The sequence below is a fragment of the Oncorhynchus clarkii genome, chromosome 22, assembly GCF_045791955.1.
Source record: "Oncorhynchus clarkii lewisi isolate Uvic-CL-2024 chromosome 22, UVic_Ocla_1.0, whole genome shotgun sequence".
NCBI classification, from domain to species: Eukaryota; Metazoa; Chordata; class Actinopteri; order Salmoniformes; family Salmonidae; genus Oncorhynchus; species Oncorhynchus clarkii.
The window spans coordinates 23,663,728-23,688,981 of NC_092168.1; the positions used below are offsets into that span (position 1 = coordinate 23,663,728).

General features: G+C 43.2%; 1 protein-coding gene across 4 annotated transcripts; it reads left to right on the plus strand.

The window, feature by feature from the left end:
- The first annotated feature begins 1,279 nt into the window (after nt 1-1,279).
- Nucleotides 1,280-25,223, plus strand: LOC139380675 (trafficking from ER to golgi regulator). Of its 4 annotated transcripts, none has more exons than XM_071123600.1 (8): nt 1,280-1,429; nt 5,507-5,720; nt 6,029-6,112; nt 11,562-11,708; nt 12,771-12,944; nt 13,094-13,240; nt 23,330-23,413; nt 23,589-25,223. In XM_071123600.1, exons 2-8 carry the CDS (start codon nt 5,537-5,539, stop codon nt 23,996-23,998), a joined length of 1,230 nt encoding a protein of 409 aa, XP_070979701.1. In that variant the 5' UTR covers nt 1,280-1,429; nt 5,507-5,536; the 3' UTR covers nt 23,999-25,223. The 4 variants fall into 4 exon arrangements, with proteins under 4 accessions (XP_070979701.1, XP_070979699.1, XP_070979700.1 ...); XM_071123598.1 differs by having other exon boundaries at nt 1,282-1,429; nt 23,586-25,223; XM_071123599.1 differs by having other exon boundaries at nt 1,289-1,429; nt 5,510-5,720; nt 23,586-25,223.
- Nucleotides 25,224-25,254: the final 31 nt, after the last annotated feature.

Below are 25,254 nucleotides of genomic sequence, written 5' to 3' on the forward strand. Positions count from 1 at the left end.
CTAGCCTCTTCATCTCAGGTCCTGGATCTTACTGGACCTAGCCTGAGCTGTGCCAGCCAGCTAGCAGTTAGTATCAGCAACACTCTACTTAGTTTGACAAGCCTCAGAGTTAGAACGAGAGAGACTGCAGCTTCCTCTGAGACCACAATGTTTACTGATACAGCTGTTAGTTGTGTGTGTATGAACCAGGCCCTTGTGTGAGACTGCAGCCCGAAGGAGGATCTCTCAACTGACTCTTTGTCTCAACAGAGGAGGAATGAGGGCTGAACAAGTTTGTTGCCATGGTATCAGTAAATGGACATCGGTTGACTAATCTGTCAAATATTGAAAGCACTATAAGGCATGCACACAAGTACTGTCCAAAGCTTGAGCCTGAGAGACATGAGATTCTGTGTTCCAATGGCAAAAAAATGATGCATTATCTCACTAAGTAGGCTTGAAAGGTTACACTGTGTCTTGACTGCTATCAAGGGGTCTTGATTTGCCCCTGCCAAGTAATGTGCCCAAACTGTAATGTTCATCATTCATATACCTCTTAAATGACATGTATGCTTGACCCATTGCCCCATCAACCTTCGGGTTACTAGTCCAACACTCTAACCACTAGGCTACCCTTCCATTCTGCAGCGATATGCCATCCCATCTGGTTTGCGCTTAGTGGGACTATCATTTGTTTTTCAACAGGACAATGACCCAAAACACACCGCCAGGCTATTTGACCAAGAAGGAGAGTGCTGACCTCAACCTAAATGAGATGGTTTGGAATGAGATGTACCATAAAGTGAAGGAAAAGCATCCAACAAGTGCTCAGCATATGTGGAAACTCCTTCAAGACCGTTGGAAAAGCATTCCTCATGAAGCTGGTAGAGAGAATGCCAAAAGTGTGCAAAGCTGTCATCAAGGCAAAGGTTGGCTACTTTGTAGAATCTAAAATATTGTTTGATTTGGTTACTACATGATTCCATATGTGTTATTTCATAGTTTTGATGTCATCACTATTATTCTACAATGTAGAAAATAGTAAAATAAAGAACACCCCTTGAATAAGTAGGTGTCCAAACGTTTTAATTGTACTGTGTGTCACTGCAACCTTTGAAATGAAAAGAACGACCTGCAAAACACAGTACAGAGGAAAGCAGTCGCACAGAGTCACACATTTATAATATAAAACTCAATTTCTCAACCTGCGCCTATGCAGAAAAGAATCTGCTGATTTCCCTCAAATGTCACTGTCAAACGTGTCAAACAGTCGAGCCGCTGCGACTGCGCCCTCCGCTGTATGCCACGTACAGGTTGACGTCGACAAGCGGACAGACTTCCTGATGTGAAGCTGGGTTTCTGTGTTTGCCAGCACAGGTAACAGATTTTGCCTGACACGGTCTTGCCAGAACCACCGATACCACCGCGGGATCAAGACGTCCATTTACAGGTGGGATTCATATACTTGTTTTTTATTTTAAATATTCCTAATGTATGTTGACAACATTAATCAGATTCTAAACGTTAGCTATGCTAACGATTGATGCTAGCATCGGGTTTGTTGTTTTTATAGCCTAATTTATTTGATGGTAGAAGTGCAATGAAATTGTATTGCTACATGATGATAGAAATACAATGAAATTGTGTGTTTGTGTTAAATTAAGTCGATGATCATGCGTTCTTTGACGCCGGTAAGAATGTTCAGTTTGGATAAATATTTTGCAGGAAGTCAACATTATAACCACGAATGGGAGATTTCAATGGGTCTGTATTTGGCAGGGTTCTACATCCTGTCAGTGACACAGGAAAATGGCCTGGTAATGTTTATATGATACAACTTGGCTTGCATACCAGTTACTTTCCTTTCGACACGTATTAACGATACAATTAGTTAGCTATCTAGGTTATAAATATTGCCAGTACAACTGATTTTGAGTTAGCGAGTTTATTGACATCACAACGAACTGCCAAGTTAGCAAGCTAGCTATATTGAATCTCAGACAAGACTACAAACTGCAATCCTGAACCTCGCCCTTTCATTAACTAGTACTATAACTGAATGCTTTATGTAATGTTACAAGCCGTATTATGTTGTCCTCGATAACATAACTATTAGCTAGCTAAGTCTATTTGTAGGTCATTTTAACTAACCTCGTTTGACACATTATTGTTGGTAATTTAATTTAGCTAGCTAGATACTATACTGTTAGCTCTAGTTTGCTAGCCACTGCTGGCCAGACCAACAAGTTGTTGCAGTTCACGCGATTTGAAACTATTCTAACTATTTTCTCGATAGGCTCATTTTAGTGTGGACTGGATAGGGAATATATTGTTTATCCTAATCTAATCTGTTCATCTGATTAGCTAGTTAGCCCGTATTTTATTCTAACGACATTAAACAGCAGTGTTCCATAATCTAATCTACACATTCTGGTAATTCCCTCTTTCAATGAAAGTTACAGTACTAGGCCTAGAGGCCAAAGTCTTGTTGAACCAGACTGACAGCTCAGGCTAGCTCTCAGGCTAGCTCAGGCTGTTGTACTTGAACCGTAGACTTTGGAAGCAGAGTGAAACTGTAAACTATATAGTAGCACTTGAGCAATGTCGTAAAGGGCAGTGACGTGTTGTTTGCCATACAAAGGTAAAGATGAGTGAATCCAAGGTTGATTAATGATAACACCATTCTTCCATGGTCCAAGCACTTTGTCTGTATCTGAAGGATTTTTAAAAAATGTGGTGATGCTTAAGTTTTTCAATGGTTGTTTGTCGGCTTACTAATCATCTAAATGACTGTAGTCCTTTAGTGTAGTGGTTTATTTGCATCATAGGCGCCTGTTATTGTTATGCCCTCCCTCTCTTTCCTTAACCCTAAAGGCACCAACGGAGGTACTTTTTTTTTTTTACCCCAAATTGGTAATGATAGACTGTCTTTTCAATCAAGCATTGACAATTTATTTTAATCACCTTTTGTAACACAAGTAAATGGTTTAAATTACCCAAAATAAGCATATGTTTTTTAATGTTCCCACATTTATAGCAGGGTGGTGGGGCTTACTATATACTGGAAATCAGCACAATGTCTCTTGTGGCAAAATTATGAAAGTAAGAACTGCCATTGAAAGTACATGGTCACTAATCTGGTTTCCTTTCATCCTTTTTATGTGAGTAAAGTACATGTTGGATAAAAAATGTAATGACAGGCCTGATGTGGGATATTTTTGTGTTGATAAAATTAATTATCAGATTTATGCAGATTTTAGAGAAACAACATGTCGGTACATATAAGTGTCTTACATCGGCTGAAAGCTTAAATTATTGTTCATATAACTGCACTGTCCAATTTGCAGTTGCTATTACTGCGGGGAAAAATGCCATACTATTTTTTGAGGAGAGCTCCTAACAATAAAACACTTTTTTCTCTCTTTGCGATAGGTTTGATAAATTCACCTCTGAGGGTGAAATGTGTACTTACATTCTGAAATCTTGCTCTGATTTATCATCCAAAGGGTCCCAGAGATAACATGAAGTGTCGTTTTGTTAGATAAAATAATTTTTCATGTCCTAAAAAGATCCATATAGCATGCACGATCGATTTTGTATTTCCACTTATTCAATTTTCTAAGAAATTAATCTGTGAAAATCTCACCCTCAACGTTGTTTTAACGAATCAAATCACGTTCGTATCTATTCTTAATTAGTTGTGTAGTATATCCCATAGGACACCATATTTGGTCTGAGAGCGATGCCTTCATGGCACGCCGATGTTGCGGGCGGCCATCATTTGAACGACTTTCTTTGTCAAGTAAGCACCAATTGGGGTCAAACAAAGCTAGCTAGATAGCTTTACGGGAGTATCTGGAAACCATGTATATATTGTAAAATGTAGCTACTAACCTTGTACGACAGCATGCCTTTTCATTTTGGACAAAAATTATAAGGATTTTGAGTTATGAAAACTGGTTATTTTGCAAATGTTGAACTTATAATATGGCTACTAATACTTGGAAAGCTAAATCAAAGTCCAAGTATACAGGTTTGATGATATTCTTGCAAAATTGAATATGAATGCAAATGTCTCCTTCACGATTTGCCCAAATGTACCTGGGGACTTCACACTAAAAGTCTTGTTGTTCACTCATTTTTCAAGTTATCCATCTGAAACTGCACATACACTGCTGCCATCTTGTGGACACTATCAGAATTACAACCAGAGTGATGGTTATTACTTTGACCTTTCTCTTGCATTTCAAAGATGGTGGTAGAAAAATACTTATTTTTTCCCCTTTGTATTTTCTTCTACCAGATTTATTGTGTTATATTCTCCTACATTCAATTCACTTTTCCACAAACTTCAGTGTTTCCTTTAAAATGGTACCAAGAATATGCATATCCTTGCTTCATGGCCTGCGCTATAGACAGTTAGATTTGGGTATGTCATTTATTGAAAAAAAGGGGGCTATCCCTAAGAAGTTTTAATGCGCTAATATTGATATAATCATATCGAAGTGAACTTGGAGTCACGCGATGACATCCTGTCTGCTACCCCTATGACACGTTGGGAAAGCATGCAGTTTATTAGACTACAGATGAAATAAGTTATGATGAACTTCACATGGTGGTGAAAGTGCAAGGTGATGAGTTTGACGCTCCTTTCAAATAAACACTGAGTGTATTATTCTGATGACGTGATCATCGATACCTTGCTGCCGTTTGACTAATAAAACAATCTTGCTCTTTTATCCATTTTAATCTCATAATGTAGGCCATTCGTGTGCTATAGCCAACAGCGTGCAGATACAGTATCTGTATACTGTTGGCTGGAGTGCATGTGCCAATAACGGAATGGGCACACGCGCTATATAATACAAATATCAATGTCAGAACCGTCAGTAGAGTTAAAAATCCAATGGAAACCCATTGAACTTCATTTGGTACATGCCTATAACTAAGCGATCTAAGAGGTGTTAAAGCATCTACATCCAGCTCAAGGCTCCAGCTATGCATTTGGTTTGCGAACTTGTTAGCCAAGTGGCTGGATATCAAGCTTATTAGTTACAGCAGAGACATTCAAACCCTCCTGGATCAAGATCCCTGTTGCCTAAATTGTTTGGTGTCCCAAAAAAATTGCCTGTTGTGTGAACAATCGGTAAACTGTATACACCTGTATGTACACCGGTATGGTACAGAGACTGGATACCACCCATCCCTACTCCGTTCCCATTGCATCTGGAAGATGACTCTCGACCTGGTATAGAGATATTGACTGGAAGCTAAATATCTATTTAAATGTTATAGTGGCTGCCACAAGGGCCAAATCTGATTAAATGAGAAATGTTTTTTTGTCGCAATCTAGTTGCCTGACAAAGTCCCAACATTTTAAGAGGGATACAAATAAGCCCTGTTGGCGCTATTAGGGTTAATGGTGATATAATAAGACACCATAATCCAACTTACATGATTCTCCACATGCTCTAGGTGTGTTAAATCTCTTATGCCCCCCCCCCCCCCCCCCCCCCCCCCCCCCCAGCAGTGGGAGCAGTAGAGGGCGGACGGCACCATGAACGGACAGCTGGACCTGAGCGGCAAACTGATCATCAAGGCCCAGCTGGGCGATGACATCAGACGCATACCCATCCACAACGAGGACATCACCTATGACGAGCTGGTGCTGATGATGCAGCGTGTCTTCAGGGGCAAGCTGCAGAGCAACGATGAGGTCACCATCAAATACAAGGATGAAGGTAAGCTGTGCTGCTCTAGACCAGCACTGGATTAAGTTGTATTATCACCATTGTGTTAGCTTGATGTCATCTGACCCCTCAACATTTAGTTTCCTGCTGGTAATGGAAACAGAGGTTCTCTTTCAAACACTTGAGAATGCATCCCCCCTATCCTCCCCTTTTTACAGTAATCTTCAGCCATAATTGTAGAGGTTACACAGGTTTCACCTATTCAGCCATTTCAGAATAGCCATTATCTCAAGAAATGGTGGAAAAAAGGATTGGAATGTGACCTGATTCTGATGCTGTTCTCTCTTTTCTTCCTGCAGATGATGACCTCATTACTATTTTTGACAGCTCGGATCTCTCCTTTGCCATCCAGTGCAGTAGAATACTGAAACTCACTCTGTTTGGTAAGATATCATCATACACATACATAACCATCCCTCCCTTTTTTAGCATAGCCCTATGTGCTGCTGTGCCAAGCACACCCATCTTGTAATAATCAAACAAACTTGATTTGTCCCGTTAGAAATTAAAGTAGGTTCATTCTGTTATTCTAGTCTTTATGGTACCGTAGTATAAAGAACTTCTTTCCTTTGTAGCAACTTGAATACTCACGCTGACTGTTCTGTTCCAACAGCCCCCCCCCTCCAATAGTTTTATGGTTTGTGTACATTAACATGCCACTGGGAGGCAGTCTAGTCTCATTTTGACATTGAACCCGACACTCCTGCTTTGACCCCCTTGACACTCTTTCTCTCATGCTGGTATTGTCCCAAGGCTGGCATCGATGTGCTGCTGCTTGGGTTGTAGAGGCACCAAGCTATACTTGTGAAGTTGTCTGTTTTCACATGTCCCTCAGAGGTCAAGCTCCAGCTTGCGTTCCATGGTTGGGTGTCAACCCATTTTAAGAGTGTGTTCTGCCTAGGATGATGGATGGATTGACAATTAGTTTGTGGTTTTTCAACAGAACACTGTAGGTCAAAGGGAGAGTTATGCTGGCTTTACTGCTTTAGGCCTAATCATCATGATGCCCTCGTGTGTGAGAGACTTCAGGTGTGGTCTAGCTGTGGGTCCATTACACAGAATTGTACACTGGCCAGGTGTTATGGATCCACCTTTGTTTTACAGTGCAGATGTCAGATGTGTGTTACTGTTTACACACACCTCTGCTCCCGCTCATCTCCAATGCAGACCTCATTATGTTATTTCATGTGTTCTGCCCCCAATTATACTGCAGCACAGTGTCCCTGAACTGTCCCTGCTATTATTAGATAGATAGGGAGTGGCAGCAAAGACAGACATAATGAAGGAAAAGAAAAATACATGTTTGGGGATTTATTTTGTTGCGTCTTTACTATCATTAAATTGAAGACTTAGTTTTTATCAAAGATTCTCTGTAATTAGTATTACGCGATCAAACTGATTAATCATGTAACTGTAATTAACTAGGAAGTCGGGGCACCAAGGAAAATATTCAGATTACAAAGTTATAATTTCCCAATATAACCTTTCAGATATTTTCATATCTGATCAATAGTCTTCTGAATAATTAATTATTTACTTTACCTCACGTTAGTCTCATTCCAAACGTCGTAAATTGTTGGTTATCTGCACGAACCCAGTCTTCACTTTGAGTCATCCATACATCAATTGTCTTAAATAATTTATTTATTACTAACTAAGTAATTCACAGAAATGCATAAACAAACAAACAAAGTAAATATGGTTACAAGAAATGATAGGAGAATGTGGATGTTTCGGCGGTTGTCGTTCTTCGCGTTCAATGATACCGAATTCCTAGCTGCAGAGTAGTAATTAATATCAAAGACTTGTTCTTATTCTGTCGGTATCGATAGTCTAAGAGTTTAACCACGTGGTATGGTTAAAAGATTCAGCAATGGTCAGCAACCTTTGTCCTCTCGTGATTGAGAGAAACATGGTCTACTTGAGGAATTCTCAAGATTGGGATTTTATTCGGAATTGCAGAAAAGGGGCTGTCCCAGGATGCCTGACCCTAACTGGGTTCATGGGCGGTCCTCTGATTTAGTTAAACTCAAAGGGAATTGGAGTTTCCTTCATTAAACAGTCCAAAATCACATTACACCATTTTACAAACAGTATCATACTCACTCATTCATCTTATACAACGATTAGATGTAAACCTCATATCTGAGGCTATATAAACAGCGTTATGGTAATGTGGCAGCACCGTCTCCCATGAGCTTCCCCAAGATGTGACAAACGGACCAGTTCGTAGCTGGATTCTTCACCCATCTTTTATACCTTCTCCAGAACGTAAACTTTATTCAGACCTCAAGTTCTGTGAGGTAGAAAAAATTCCTTTGTTCTCTATGAAGCTTCACTCTATCTCTATACTGTGTGGCCATGAGGCAGGGTCTTCCCTAGGAATTTACGACATCACTGACCACAGCAGCCTGGTTGAAGGAGCAGAGAGCGGGGGATGGTGCTCGCTGTACCCAAAGAGGGCAACGTCATGACAATTTATTTTTTACTCCATCCCGAGACCCAGAGCGTCAGCATGCGCCACAGTCGTGACCGCACATGGATCCCATATTTCCAGACGTGTGCCAGGATTGGAAGCAGGAGGGAAGAGTGGGATCCTCCCGGTGGGCTGTGTCTCTACAGGATCTTCTCCTGACCCCCTGGGTCTCTGCTAAATGTTACACACACACACAGGGTTCTGGGATTCTGTCTGTAGAATTACACTAATGTTAAGGGAATTCTAAAAGGATTTCCACTCTCCTATGTGAGATTTGGTGGTCTCCTATAGTGTTGGACAGTGCTTTTCTCTGTCTGTCCTGGTCATGGTCCAGGTGTTGAGTCATCTCAAATGACACCCTGTTTCCCATATAAATAGTTATAATCATTTGGTGGGTGCTTATAATTGCCCTATTTCTCACATGTACACGTGTGTATTAATAGGCATGTGTAACTTAGAACAATTTATTTGCGTATCCCACTCCCTGAGAAACCCTCGGAGAGTTGGCTCACGGCCAGGATCTGCCATTATCAACGGCAACCCTGGAGAAATTAGTGTTAATTGCCTTGCTCAAGGGCTCATTGACCGACTGTTCGAAAATGTTTCACCTTGTTCCTTCAGGGATTTGAATTAGTGACCCTTCGGTTACTGTCCTAACTCTATAACCTCTAGGCTACCTGCCACCCATATCGTGCACTACTTCTGAACAGAGCTACAGCCTTCGTCTGGTTTGGGTCATATGGGGTTGTGTGTCAAACCAGAGTTCTATGTGGGGCTGATTGTTCCCCTGCTGGTACCAACTGACCATGTCCCATGATATCCCTGGAGGCGAAAGACACGCACACCTGTTTACCTGAGGTGTTGGCTAGCGGAGTAGAACACTTGGAAAGGAAAAGGAGAGCCGCACACTCTGGGAGCTCGGATGCAATAATTTAATAACCAGCGTTTCAACAGACAAGCTGTCTTCATCAGGGTCGACACATTGGTGGTTTGGTTATTAAATGATTGCATCTGAGCTCCTAGAGTGTGCGGCTCTCCTTTTCTTTTCCATGATATCCCTGGACCATGTCCTCTGTGCCCCTATAACTCTCTCACCCCCATTCAGCCCTCTGCACCACATTGTCCCTGTGAGGTTCCTGTGTGCTGATTTAGCACCTCTGGCCTTCTAGAGCTGAGGCTCATATGAGGGACGGACGCCCTCTTCTGTTGAATTATCACTCTTATTGTAATTGTCTGCTAAGTCCATCCCCGTCCAGGCAGTGCTGATGAGGATTGTGGTGCTATGGCAGCCTGTCTGCAGCCTGTAAGGCCTCTATAGAGCAGCACTGGGACTCATTGAGATGATACATGGTTCCTCTAGTCTCTCAGGCCCAGATGTATGCTGTGGTGTTTAGCACTAGACAGGGATCCATCTAGGGCTGGGCAGTATGGGCTAAAAATGTATTATCTTCTCAAACTTAAGGCAGATTCACAATATATACAGTGCATTCGGAAAGTATTCAGACCCCTTGACTTTTTCCACATTTTGATAGGTTACAGCCTTCTTCTAAAATTAATTCAATTGTGATTTTATCAATATAAAATGTAGAATATTTGCATGCCAGTGGGATGGAAACCTAGCTGATTACAATAAAATCATGTCTAAGAGTTTGCATTTGGAGATATGGTCCAATAGAATCTGTCATTTGGAAACAAATAGTGAGTTTAAACTGCTTGTTGTCAGAGGAAGAAGTTGTCTTTGTTGTTGTGAGTGGCAGGGGGAGGGGCTTGGTGTCAGTGTGCGGTTGGGAAGATGCACAAGGAGACAGAACGCTCAACCTAGATTCTTGTGATACAGGCATACATGCCTGTATCATGTTCCACATAACATACATTCAAATTAATTTGATATCGCCCAGTCCTATATCCCATCACTAGGCACATGGCCAGCAAACACACACACAGTTAAACGTTATGTCTCATTCACTCTCTTACACACCCACACACAGAGCTAACAGCATAACAGACCCAGTGAGCAGCAGAACTGTACTCAAGCATCTTCAAGGCCCAAACTGTAGCCACTGTCAGCACTGTTCATCACTCTTGTCATGCATAGTAGCCTTTGTTTATTTTTCCTAGATGATTTAATTGCCATATCCTGTATATCACTACAGCATGCTGCCCGTTAACGGTATTACCTGGCTCCTCTCTTCTCTAGAAAATAGCTCTTACTTCCTAGTGCGTTGCCATTTAACCCACTCTCATTGACCATGACCTGGATGGATCTGTCTGGCCTAACCATATCTGACCTCATGTCAACATCAAAGTAGTTAATTTATGAGTTTGCTTAAGAACACAGGGTATATATTACAGATAGATGGTGCTAACAGCTGTTATATAGTTGTTATTTCATGGAGACATGACTCCACATTTTCTGTGCTATGTACTTTGACCTCTGACCCAGTGTTGTGGTGGTGGAACCAGGGGACTACTAGTCCTCTCTGAGACTGCAGGTGTCTGGGGCTCTATGTCCAAGAAACGTCCCTAGTGTCTGTCTGTCTGCAGTCTACCCCCTTATGACCCGCCACTAACAGGACAGGTGCACGGCATAAACACACACATAAATAACACAATACATGGACAGTTATGTGAGAGATTGTGTTGCTGAGGGCTGGTGTGTCCAAACCGCAGGATTCCTCACTGGCAAGAGGCTACAGATCTCTCCCACGCTTGGGAGTCTGTGATCACAAAGACACTGGGAATCCCCCACCACACACACACATACCTGCAGGCATGCTGACTTATCAGACTGCAAATGTCTGCGTGTAACAGAAGTAATGTGTTTACTAAAGACAATGACAGCCTACATTTGATTTTAACGGGACAGGGTTTATGAGAGATGGGTGAGACCAGTAATAATATAATAGTAATAATGGTTGTTGGTTTGTTCGGGTGCCGTGTTGTTCCTGGCTCCATAGCTGAACATCACAGTCTGTTAATCCTACTTACCCTGAACAGGCCTGCTGCTCGGTTCCTAGCTCGTTTGATCTGGTCTGGATCCCAACCCCTGGTCTGGTTTAATCTAGTTTGCTCTAGTCTGGAATTGACTTGACTCACGCAGGACCATAAGAAATGTACAGACCTCAAGACTCATCTGTTACAGTGATCAGGAGGGCTGTCTGGGGGAGATTACTCCATCACTGTCTTCCATGGCTCTGGAGTGCTGTAGTGTGGATGGAGAGAGATGGAAGTGCCCCCCCCCCCCTTCACCCTCACCTCCTCCTCCCACATCTTGAAATTCCATACCGAGGCGCCACATTAAGCATTTGAAATGTATTGATGTTGAAATATCATCTCTCACTCTCTCCCCCCGACAGTGAATGGTCAGCCGAGACCTCTGGAGTCCAGTCAGGTGAAGTATCTGCGCAGGGAGCTCATTGAGCTCAGGAACAAAGTCAACAGTCTTCTGGACAGCCTAGAGCCCCCCTCAGAACCTGGCCTGGCTGCATCAGCACCAGACCGGGGTAGGTACACACATGCACACCCCTATCTGTTTGCTAGTGTGACGTGTGTTTTACATCATTTAATGTAATACAGACATGCACACATCTAGCATATTTGTTATAACTTTATGAAATACCAACAGCTACAGGCCGGTTGTTTTTATCAGTTCATTAATTTCTCTCTGAAAGAGATGGTTTGTCTTCCTTCCAAAACATCTTTCACTTCTAATCCAGTGGCCCAATCACATTCCACACCTGCCCCATGTTTTTTAATATTTTTTAACTAGGCAAGTCAGTTAAGAACAAATTCTTATTTACAATAACGGCCAACCAAAAGGCCTCCTGCGAGGACGGGGGCTGGGATTAAAAATCTAATATAAATATAGGACCAAACACACAGAGACAACACTACATAAAGAGAGACCTAGATGACAACGCAGCATGGCAGCAACACAACATGACAACGCAGCATGGCAGCAACATGACAACACAACATGACGACGCAGCATGGCAGCAACACAACATGACAACGCAGCATGGCAGCAACATGACAACACAACATGACGACGCAGCATGGCAGCAACACAAAACATGGTACAAACATTGTTGGTCACAGACAACAGCACAAAAGGCAAGAAGGTAGAGACCACAATACATCACGCAAAGCAGCCACAACTGTCAGTAAGAGTCTTTATGCCAGGGGCAGTTTTCCAGGATGCCTTGCATCAGCGTTGTTAGCTTGCTGGCGTGTGGCGGACAGCAACAGGTGGATTTGTTTATCCGAGGCGTAGTGGAGAGAAGTGTGTTTTTTTTACAAGGTGTTTCCTTTGGTGTGGTAACATCCTTAACCCAGGGTTAGGATAATACACCCATTAAAGCCCCTCGTAAGCCCCACTTACGCAGTGGTTTGACTGTTCAATGAGTAACGATAATTGAACTATTTATGAACATCTCTCTCTGCCTCAAACTGAGGTGTGTGTGTGCTTCTCTAGCATCTTTGTCCATGTCTTTTTTGTGATTGTGTGTTGACACGTGTCGCTCTCTCCTTTTCTCTCTCCACTACCTTCCACTCCCTCTCTTCAGACTTGGTGGATAGACATGAGGGGAGGGCGGTGGCAGCAGCAGAGGCAGCAATGAAGCAGGCCCTGGTCCCAGTCAGCGCGGCCAGCATGTCGGCCTTCGACCCCCTGAAGAACCAGGGCGAGGTCAGCAAGAACGTCATCTCCGCCTTCGGCCTGAGTGAGGACCAGGTCCCAGGTAATTCCATCGTTGCCTTGCAATTTATTTTTTTCCCGCTTTGTTTGTACTTTCTATGCAGTCTTCTGACTACATTGTTGTCACACACCTTACCCTCACTCTCCACCCTGTTTTATTTTTCACATACCCTTTCGCTATCTCTTATCTAGCCCCCCCAGGTGTCTTGGCTGAGGAGCGGTCAGGTACTCCAGACAGCATTGCCTCATCCTCGTCTGCCGCCCCCCAGCCCGGGGTACCCCCCCAGCCACAGGCCCCCTATGCAGGGGTACAGCAGGGACCCCCAGCAGCCATGGACGGTTAGGAACACATACAAAACAAACACATTCTAAATGACCATGAAACTCATATGCAGACACACCACAGCTCTGCATGAGTGAATACATGTAGGAAACGATGTGATCTGAGGAATTGTGCAGTAGGAGAGTACAACACTTGTGGTGTCTGTAAATAAAGTGGGTTTAATGGCTGTTTATGTCCCTGGAAACACATCACAAAACCATGACAACTTAAGTGAGTGTGGGGGGGGGGTTGTAATAGCTGTTTATGACCTCTGAGAGGGAGAGATTATCAGTGTGGGTGGTTTAGCACCTCCAAATACCTGGGGTCCACTGAGACCCCTAAAAAGTGTGTGTGCGTGCGTTGACTCTGTTGCTTTGTCCTGTCGAAACAGGAGAATGAATTTGGCCCAAGAGCTACCCCATTTCAGTTTGTGCTTTAAACTGATCCTAGACCTGTGCATTGCCTAAGGGCAGCCTTGACCCAGTCAGTGTGTTGTGGAAAACACTTCTCTTGCATGGCAGCATTGGGCCGTTCTGCCCCAGTAGAGTTGTCACTACTCCCAGTCACTACCACCGCTGTTGTGTTTTGCTCTGTTTTCACCTCATCACTACAGACAGTTTCACAATGGTTTAACCCAGATGTTCACTGCTCGGGCTTGTCTACAACCACAAACAGGAGGAATAGATTGCCCTACTTGTATTCATTGTTTGTCAAGCTGTTGGAATGAAGTGGAACTGCCATCTTGGTAGGGGATGTAATGCCATTGATGCAGCAGAACTCTATCTGACTTGGTGATGGCTAGATGCTGCACTTGGATTGGCCAGTTCCCCAGTCCTGAATCCGGTACCGTGTGTGTATATATATTTTTTTACACTCTGCATGCTGTGATTTAGTGGATGATGTCTCTTAACATGAGACTGTATGTAAGCCCATTTTAGATTGAATGAGTAATTCCATGTTATCACAGACACAGAGAAACTGTTCACGGAAGTAACTTAATCAACTGTATAAACAGTGCGTTCATGATCTTGGCATCCATCTTAGTCAGCCAGACAACTCTTCATGTAGAATCCCCTCCTGCTATCTGCACTCCCCCATGAACATCATGTAGTTCTTGGAAAATGGGATGTCCATAGTCTCCGGCCCCTCTAACGGAGAGATGCATGAGCGAGGGATCAGATCAGACCAAGGTTGGGAAATTAAAAACAAGCAGTCTGTCGTCTCTAGTTGCGAGCTACTTTGGGGTGGTGTTTTTAGGGGGAAATGGTTTTTGGTGTTAATCTTCCCGACCAGACCTTCCCTGAGCTTTTCCTCTAGGACCTACTGGGTATTCCCATAATGGTGTTATGGAATCAACACAGAGGTGTGCCCTGCTGGCGAGTTAACTCTCTTACCAGATGACTAGGTGCATGTGTCCTAGGGTTTGGCATCTCAGTATATGAGATGGACAGAAACAGGAAGGGAAGGGACAGGGGAAAATGTTGCGAGTCAGTCTTCTTATTTAGTGAGTTCGTTATTTTGGATGTTTTGTCATTGGAATGCACTTTTAAAACAATTGTTTATGTTGTGGCTCTCCGTAGCCTCTATCTCTGGAGACATATCTGTTTTCACCCAAAAAGACCCACAAGCAGCATGCAGACAACCACACCACGGGATCCAAACCACAGCTGGAACACACATATCCACGCGGTAGGCTCGTTGAGCTGTGACTCAGAGGAACCATACCAGCACCTCCAAACCACACCTGGAACACAGACTGCGGTTCCACATGGTCACGGTTTGACCGTGTTCCCCAGAACAGTGGTTTTGGCTCGGCCAGTGTTCAGGCTTCTCCAAGGGGTTGGGATTGAGTTTAGCAGAGCCAAGACACCCATAAGAGTCTTAAGTTACACAGTAATTCATCCTTAGTTCTTACTTCTACAACTCAGTGATTCTCTATAAATTCCAGACCCTTGCGCTTTGTGCTGGTCACTTTTAGTTTGTCCATCAATGACCGCACGGTCATATAATGGTCATTGGTAGTTATTAGGTTCAGTGTGACCTCGCTTACCATGTGGTTGGCTGTCCTTTTAGATGTTGAGTCCAACCCTGTCATGACAGGGCTTCTTCTGGATGTCGTCATGGGTTCATCCTCCTATTTTCTTCGCTGTGCTTGTCCCTCCATCCGGTTCTCCCAGACTCTGGGCTGCAGCTGGTGGGCAGACAGCCTCGTCAGGCTGCATGGACATGTCTTCACCAATCCCAACACTCCAATGGTGTGCCTGACCATAATTTGATCCCCAAACGTTCCCTAAATTCAACACCGTCTCTGCCCCTCTGTCTCCCCTGAGTGCCTGGGTTATAGATGAACAAAGTCAACACAACACAATGGAGACCGATTTGTATTGTTGACCAGGAATAGGAACAGTGCACTTCTACCAACATGTTGGGAATGAACATGTTGATTTAAGGGTGTGGTGCATTGGGAATATGCACAGAGAAGACTTCTTCAGAAAGTCATCGTGGACACATGTGCTTTAAGGGTAGATGGCCAGATAGCTCCCCCTCTTTCTCTGACAACACATGGTTGGTTTGTGTATACAAGCAAACATGGCACTAACAAGATCCATAAGCAGAATATGTATAGTGGCTCTCTTTCATATCAGACGATGATCAACCATAGAGGGAGGAGTGTTCTCTGGGTGAGAGGGCAACCAGGAGTGCTATAACACCTGTTCACCCACCTCAGTAAAGACAGTGACCCTTATCAGACTACCAATATTTCCTTTTTGAGAACATCCCCAAAAGTCTAAAACTACAGTCAAGCAATGGCATTCCAGAGAATGATTTTTCCAGCTGTGTTCTGTTCAGTTGAAGGAATACATGTGCAGGCAGTCGGTCTCTCTCCATAGAGACCCAGTGATTTCTCTTTCCTTTGGGATTTAAATGTACTGAGCAGAGATCAGAGATGAAGTCCTCTGGCCAATGAGGCCTGACGGCAGCCCCATCCGTCTCTCCATCACATTGTGTAATATGCATGATGGATAGCAGGCAGGACACCAAAACAGCCAACCCACACCCACACATTGTCATTCTCACTAGAGCACCATTGTGCTCACATTACAGGGGTTGACATTGGGGTTACAGCTGTTGTCCCCCTTCATTATAGGCTCATTAACCTGGGAACCTTAGACTGACTGTCCTGTTGTAACTTATTGTTGAAGTAACTGATTTGAACTGTTGACATTCTCCATAGATGTTGTCTCAGAGCAATATATCTGGTTTCATCATATAGGTGGCTTTTCACATCATGTTATAATTGAGGGAAAAGCAATGGTGGAGGAATAAAACGTGGTTCATTCATCTGGTCCAGACCTGGGAAAAATAAACACCTAAAGTATCCTGAACAAAAATATAAACGCAACATTTTAACGTATTGGTTTTTCATGAGCTGAAATAATAGATCCCCAAATTTTTCATATCCACAAAAACCTTTTCTCTCAAATTGTGGGTACAAATTTTTTGTACAACCCTGTTAGTGAGCATTTCTACTTTGCCAAGATAATCCATCCACCATATCCACCAATCCATATCAAAAAAGCTGATTTAAACAGCATGATAATTACTAGGGATGCACCGATATAACATTTTTGGCCATACTGATATTTTCCTTGCCAAAAAAAACAATACCGATATTACATTTTTTTTCTTCTCCTTTTTAAGCATTCTAGTACAGTTAAATAGTTACACACACTGACGCAGCGGTCTAAGGCACTGCATCTCAGAGCATGAGGTCACTACAGTCCCTGGTTTGAATCCAGGCTGTATCGCATCCGACTGTGATTGGGAGTCCCATAAGGCGACGCACAATTGGCCCAGCGTCGTCCGGGGTAGGTCGTCATTGTAAATAATAATTTGTTCTTAACTGACTTGCCTAGTTAAAGGTTGCACACACACACACCCCAGTGACAAAGCTATTTTGTTGGCATTTGTCACCATTACCAGTAAAACATAATCAAAATCTATTTATTTCACTTACTTGCTGTTTTGTTTTTATTAGTTTCATTCTCAACCAGGATTTCATCATACATGTCAAGCAGTGAAGTTTCAGCTCTGTCCGCGGCCTCTCTTCCTTGGTGCGCACTGTCAACGTTCCAGCTATGCATGTAACGTCATGTAAGCCCTGTTTCTTGTCTGCATCGAAGTAGCGGTCCTTGTAGCTAGCATCGGGCATGGTGGCGACACAGTAAAGGGGCAGAGAGAGAATGCCACCGAATCGCTTGTTCACAGCCTCCAGTACTTTTTGTACGTTTTAATCTTAGGGCTAGGCGTCCCGCTAGCGGGACAACTTCCAGTGAAACTGGACAACGCACAATTCAAATAAATAATCATAAATATTATGGATATTAACCATTTAGGTAAATATAAGTGTCTTATATCGGTTGAAAGCGTAAATTCTTGTTAATCTAACTGCACTGTCTGATTTACAGTAGCTATTACAGCAAAAGCATGCCATGCGATTGTTTTGAGGACGGTGCCCCACATCAAAATATTTTTCAACCGGCACAGGTTTCATAAATTTACAAATCGAGATTAAATATTCACTTACTTTTGAAAATCTTCCTCTGATTTGTCATCCGAAGTGTTCCAGCTATAACATGTAGTGTCGTTTTGTTAGATAAAATCCTGTTTTATATCCCAAAAAGTCAGTTTAGTTGGCACCATCGATTTTGAGTAATCCACTTGTTCAGCAAGTCAAAATACATTTCTATTTACTCCTCAGATACCCTAAAATGTAATCGAACTATAATATTTCTTATGGAAAGTATGTTCAATAGGAAACCGATTTTAGCAGATGCGTCCTTTCTTCATGGCGCGCGCAAACACGAATTTCCAAGACTGGGGTCCCTGTACTAAAACTGATATTTCTTCTTCGTTTTTGAAGTTACAAGCCAGAAACCTTGAACATAGACTACTGACACGCTGTGGAAGCCATTGGAAGAGCATGGTCTCTCAAAAAAAATCCAGTTGGTTTTTCTTTGGATTTTCTCCTACCATATCTATTATGTTATATTCTCTTACATTATTTTAACCTTTCTACAAATTTCAAAGTGTTTTTTTTCCCTAATGCTACCAATTATATGCATCTCCTGGCTTCAGGGTCTGAGCATCAGGTAGTTTACTTCGGGCACGTCATTCAGACAGGAAGTGGAGTAAAAATAGGGGCCTAGCCCTATTAACCCCACGGTCTGTCAGCAGTTTTGTTGAGCGGGCGTTTCAGTGCCATGACAGAGGGTATCACGTCTGCTGCAGATGCAGTTGATTAGCTTATTTCTCCAGTCAGTTGTTAGACTGGCGCTAGTAGTGTGTTCATGTTCTCAAATGCCATTGAAATGGCAGCAGCGGTATGATAACCAGCATGTTCTTGAGCATGCAATACGGCTTTCCTCAGTTCGAAATCCTCGTCGACCCACAGTGCTGTCAGACTCCGCATGCTCATGGGGCTGATATCGCTGTTCCAAATGTCAGTCATGAAGCTAATAACAGTGACGCTCGTGGATGTGTTTCAACAATACTGTGTAACTCTGGTAGAACCACATCTGAAAAATAGCGGCTACTTGGTAGCGTGTACCGGTGCTCGACCAGTCGGCAAAAGCCAACATCATCCACGACAGAGAACGGAGGATAGTCTAGGGCAATGATTTCCATTATCTTGGCGTTAATGGATTTTGCCTTTGTTGTCTTGCTGAAATGTTCTTATTATTTCAAATGACTGCTCGACTTGAACTTGTTTAGTTGTTGGAAGTGTAGCGCTTACTATTTTTCTGCTTTTGTTCTGTGTAGCGCTGCATTTTTCAGGGTGTCATTACGTCATCTACCTACGTTATATAGGTATGCACCTCATCTACCTACGTTATATAGGTATGCACCTCATCTACCTACGTTATATAGGTATGCACCTCATCTACCTACGTTATATAGGTATGCACCTCATCTACCTACGTTATATAGGTATGCACCTCATCTACCTACGTTATATAGGTATGCACCTCATCTACCTACGTTATATAGGTATGCACCTCATCTACCTACGTTATATAGGTATGCACCTCATCTACCTACGTTATATAGGTATGCACATCGGCGTTAAACTTGACATCGAGCCGATGTTGGCCTTTTTTTGCTAATATCGTCTGATTCCGAGATATCGTACATCTCTAATCATTACACAGGGGCTTCTTGTGCTGGGGACAAAGGCCACAATAAAATGTGCAGTTTTGTCACACAACACAATTCCACAGATGTCTCAAGGGAGCGTGCAATTGTCATTGTCTGACAGTTGATGCTTAAAGTTAGAGGGATTAAAACTAAATGCATGCTCTTCAACTGATCGCTGCCCGCACCCGCCAGCCCGTCTAGCTTCACTACTCTGGATGGTTCTGACTTAGAATATGTGGACAACTACAAATACCTAGGTGTCTGGCTAGACTGTAAACTCTCCTTCCAGACTCACACTGAGCGTCTCCAATCCAAAATTACATCTAGAATCTGCTTCCTATGTCACAAAGCCTCCTTCACTCATGCTGCCAAACATACCCTCGTAAAACTGACCATCCTACCGTTCCTTGACTTCGGCGACGTAATTTACAAAATAGCCTCTACTCTACTTAGACTACATCCAAATTGGTTATCACAGTGCCATTAGTTTTGTCACCAAAGCCCCATATACTCCCCACTACTGCAACCTGTATGCTGTCATTGGCTGGTCCTCGCTTCATACTCGTCGCCAAACCCACTGGCTCCAGGTCATCTATAAGTCTTTGCTAGGTAAAGCCCCGCCTTATCTCAGCTCAATGGTCACCATAGCAGCACCCACCCGTAGCACGCTCTCCAGCAGGTATATTTCACTGGTCACCCCCAAAGCCAACTCCTCTTTGGCCACCTTTCCTTCCAGTTCTCTGCTGCCAATGACTGGAACTAATTGCAAAAATCACTTAAGCTGGAGACTTATCTTCCTCACTAACTTTAAGCATCAGCTGTCAGAGCAGCTCACAGATCATTGCACCTGTAAATAGCCCATCTGTAAATAGCCCACCCAACTACCTCATCCCCATACTGTTGTTTTACTCTACATCCCAGCATCTCCACTTCATCTTCTGCACATCTATCACCCCAGTGTTTAATTACTAAATTGTAATTATTTCAGAACTATGGCCTATTTATTGCTTTACCTCCCTAATCTTACTACATTTGCACACACTGTATATAGACTTTTCTATTGTGTTATTGACTGTATGTTTGTTTATCCCATATGTAACTCTGTCACACTGCTTTGCTCTATCTTGGCACAGTCACAGTTGTAAATGAGAATTGTTCTCAACTGGCCTACCTGGTTAAATAAAGGTGAAATAAAAAATAAATAAAATGCTGACTTCAGGAATGTCCAACAGAGCTGTTGCCAGATAATGTAATGTTAATTTCTCTACCAAATGTCGCCTCCAACTTTGTTTTAGAGAATTTGACAGTACGTCCAACCGGCCTCACAACCGCAGACCACGTGCAAACGCGCCAGCCCAGGACCTCCACTTCTGGCTTCTTCACCTGCGGGATTGTCTGAGACCAGCCACCCAAACAGCTGAAAACTGTGGGTTTGGACAACTGAAAAATTTCTGCACAAATTGTCAGAAACCGTCTCAGGGAAGCTCATCTGCGTGCTCATCGTCCTCACCAGGGTCTTGACCTGACTGCAGTTCGGCGTCGTAACCGACAGTGCAAGTGCTCACCACTGCCACTCTGGAGAAGTGTGCTCTTCACAAATGAATACCAGTTTCAACTGTACTGGGCAGATGGCAGATATGGTGTTGTGTATGGTGAGCGGTTTGCTGATGTCAGCAACGGTGTCCCCTGTGGTGGTGGGGTTATGGTGTGGGCAGGTATCACCTACGGACAACAAACACAATTGCATTTTATTGATGGCAATTTGAATGTACAAACGTACCGTAACGGCATCCTGAGGCCTATTGCCATTCATCTGCCGCCATCGCCGTATGTTTCAGCATAATGCACAGGAGATGTGTCGCGTTGCATGAGGCAAATGGTGGTCACGAGATACTGACTGCTTTTCTGTTCCACCCCCTTACTTTTTAAAAATTTTTATAGGTATCTGTGACCAACAGATGCATATCTGTATTCCCAGCCATGAGAAATCCATAGATTAAGGCCTCATGAATTTATTTCAAATGACTGCTTTCATTATGTGAACTGCAACTCAGTAAAACCTTTGAAATTGTTGCATATTACGTTTCTTTTTGTTCAGTGTAGTAATACAATGCATTAACAGAAATGATTTGTAACCAGATTTTTTTTTTAAAACAATCAAAGGGCAAACAATTCCCACAATGAATGCAAAAAGATTTGGCAGGAGACAGCTGAGTGCATTCTGGAGAGAGACCATCATCGCCACACCTTGTCTCAACATTTAAGTTCTACTCAAGACACATCTTCACACGCAGTTTCGATGCTCTTCACTGACAGCCACAATTTAATAATCAGCTAGGCTTTTTGCCACTTTTGAAAGACTTCATTTCTCTCCTGTTCTATTGGTTTTCATATCAACTTTCTTTCGTTGTCCAGGAGCCGAAGACACAATCCTAGTCATATCAACCCATCCTAGTTGTTGCATCTTTAGGTTCCCCTTCTAAGGTTCTAACAGATTTTCATCTGTCATATAATGCTGGCATCAGGTGCAGTGTTTTAGAATGGTGATTTCCTACGAATTGCATTTTGGCAAATGTTTGAAAATGTTTTATTGTCTGCTTCATTACAGGAGTGTCATGTTCTGTTAAGACGCATTACCATAATGTAAATGTGGTTTCTGTCATTCTGAACACCGTTAGTGGACACTCTAATAGGTTACTCACCCAGTGCATATGGGTCTGGTACATTTCTCAAATGGACAGTAAATTGAAATCTTCCAGAACACGTTGTCAGGCACCACTTTTTTATTTTCTTAATGGAAACCCTGGTGTGGTGGTTGTGAGAGAGCTGGGCAATACGGAAGAAAGAAAAAAAAAACATCATAAATTGACAATTATAACAATATATTGAATGAAAAATATTCATATTACCCCTTTAAAACTACTACTTTAAAAGTAGCCATCAATTGTCCCATCAACAATCACCCATATTAGTACAGTTATTTCCTTTCAAACTTCAGCATTTTCTCGTAGGACATTATTGGTTATTTATCGTAATGAACAAGTGTGTTTCAGTGCCAGAAAGATACAACAAAAATGTGCACAATCACAAATTACTGCTTCATTAGCCTACTGATAGCCTAGCACCAATCTCCAGGCCCTATTCCCCCACAAAGGAGTTCCATAGGGCTCTGTTACGAGCCCTCTCTAAGAGTGGAAAATCAACGCTCCACTTTAACTGGCACATGAAAAACCAGTGAACCGTAAACCAGCCTTCTCTCATTATCCTTTTACTCTGTGTTTTTAATACTTCGTCGCCCTACTTTACACGCCAGGGGCTCTGGGAGTGCGGTACAGGCCTTGTAAAGGGAATACTCTGGTGGCCAACTACATGTTTGCTGAACATGGTGAGACTCACTGGAAAACTTTAGTTGGCCACCGGTTTCAGTGTTTTGCGAGTGTAGTTTTGCTTTTTATTTTCAGACTCTCTTAAACCCACTCCTCAGTCCACGTTATTAAGGGGACATGCAATTCTAGAGTTGTTTTTTTTAAAACACGGACTACACACACACAGTTAGACGTGAGGTCATGGCTAATAAAAGCTGGGAGGAAAGTGGCTGTCCACTGACACAGACCTGTTTAGACAGACGACACTCGCTTTGACCCAATACACACTGGTCTATCCAAATGTGTGTATGTAAGAGCGAGCAAGGGAGCAAAGTTTTGTGTTTAGCTTAGATCTGCACAGCTGACTGTGATGTGCCATAGAGCATTGTCTCGGTGCAGGGCTTTGAGGAACCAATCCTTTTTTAATTCTAGTTGTTGAAGCTGTTTGCACTAAGCCCATCCTGTCCGATTCTAGCCGTGTTTTCTTTTTTTTTTTTTTTTCCCCAGCAATCATACTGATATCTTTCTTTCTTCCTTCTCCAGGTCAGATGTACCAGTACCAGGCCCCAGGTGGATACCCACCCCAGCAGCCAGCACCACAGCAGCAGTATGGCATGCAGTACCCTGGTAAGACGCACTCATTCCTCATCACACTTTCCTTTAGAAAAGGTCCAAGAAGGACAGGCTAATCTTGTAACAATGGCCCAGAGCTTCACACAAACGATGCTATGAATGAGAAATGGATCACAACTAAAAGTTATACTCTACTTCTGTCCCCAACTCTGTCTCGCTCTCTCAGCAGGATACACCCCCCAGCCCGGGGCCCCGCAACCTGGCGGCCCTCAGCCCCAACAGCAGCAAACTTTCCAGAACTACCCTGCCCCCACCTCCCAGGCCCCCGCGCCTGGCCAGACCCCAGCCCCCGGCTTCCAGGGAGGCCAACAGCAGGCTCCTCCACCTCAGGGTGCACAGCAGTACCCCCCAGGGGTATTCCCTCCCCAAAACTACACCTCCCAGGCCAACCAGCCTGCCAACTACAGCCTGCCCCCAGGCTCCCAGCCCCAGCCTGGCCAGGGTTACCAGCCCCGTCCCGGCTACACCCCTCCCCCCGGTAGCAACGTCACCCCCCCTCCCGGGGTGTCAAACCCATACGCCCGCAACCGGCCCCCCTTCGGCTCGGGTTACGCCCAGCCTGGTCCCGGGTACCGGTAAGAGGGGAGGGAACGTGGAATGTTATCCACCCACCCCTCCCCTGCGTGTCCTGGCTGTTAGGCTGGGGTTCGGTAAACATGGTCTGCTAATCTGTCCATCCCTCTCAGTCCTCAGATATTGAGGAGTGTATATCCCAAACAAGCTACAAACCCTCAGTCTGATCGTCTGTTTGTATTCTGTCTCGCCCCTTCACCCCACTCTCTCTCTCACACACACACACACACACACACAGATACCGATGTGTTATGGCCCTGCTGTATGACACACAGTGTACTCTAATAGAGCTGGGACGATAAACCAAAAATTATCAACACCGATCACACCGACCATTTATCGAGGACATTTTACTGATATCAATAACCACAAGTAGCCTATACTAGAGAAATGTGAAGTTTGAAATGAAATAAGTTTGCTAATATGGGCTATTGCCAACATTACTTTTGATAGTTCCAACATTTGAAAGTTGTAGTAGTAGTTGTAAGGGTATGGTAAAATACAAAAGTAGGCTTACCGGTGCACATTAATGTTCTAAACTTATCATTCTATTAATCGTTATGGTGATAATTCAGACATTTATCGTAATATGGATTTGTGTCCATATCGCCCAGCTCTAGGCCCCACCCTCACTCTCCAGCCCTGTGTGTCTGTCATTGTGAACATGTAGTCAGTCTGTAAGTACACTCACCTGGAAAGACCAAAACAGGCCTGTGTATGAAAGCTGTTTAAATTATTTTACACATTTTATTTTGTTAGTCTGACATCTGTAATGCATACATGCATCTGTATACGCTGGTCAACAGAGGACGTTGATTCGTATTGCGTTTAACTGGTTTTGGGATAGACAGTAGTTTGCGGAAGCGCATCTACAGATGTGTGTATGAGAGACTAGTGAAAGTGTTCAACTTTTTTTTCTTTTTTTTCTATATATAATTTGTTTTCCTCACCGCCATGTTGATATTATGACTGGTATTGTGACGTGTCATGGAATCTGCCCTTTGGTTGAGAACACTAACTGTGTGTTGAATTATGGGAGGAGTAGTTTTGATCCTCCAGAAGAATCCTACCATGTTTAGCCTCTTAAATCACCTCATTGTTTATTGCTATTGCTCTTTATTTTCCTCACTGGTTTGTACTAATATCAATCAGAAATTCCACCTTGAAGTGACATTTAGTTTATGTATGGACTAGCATTTTCTCTGGAACCTAATAAAGGCTTTGAAACCCAGCTCGAAGTTTTGTCTGTCTTTTGGTTTTCA

Excerpts from the sequence above, each read along its gene's own strand:
- LOC139380675 (XM_071123598.1), top strand. The coding sequence starts at position 5,537 with ATGAACGGACAGCTGGACCTGAGCGGCAAACTGATCATCAAGGCCCAG. Across the intron at positions 5,721-6,028 it reads CATCAAATACAAGGATGAAG|ATGATGACCTCATTACTATT; the intron begins GTAAGCTGTGCT and ends TTCTTCCTGCAG. Across the intron at positions 12,945-13,093 it reads GAGTGAGGACCAGGTCCCAG|CCCCCCCAGGTGTCTTGGCT; the intron begins GTAATTCCATCG and ends TCTCTTATCTAG.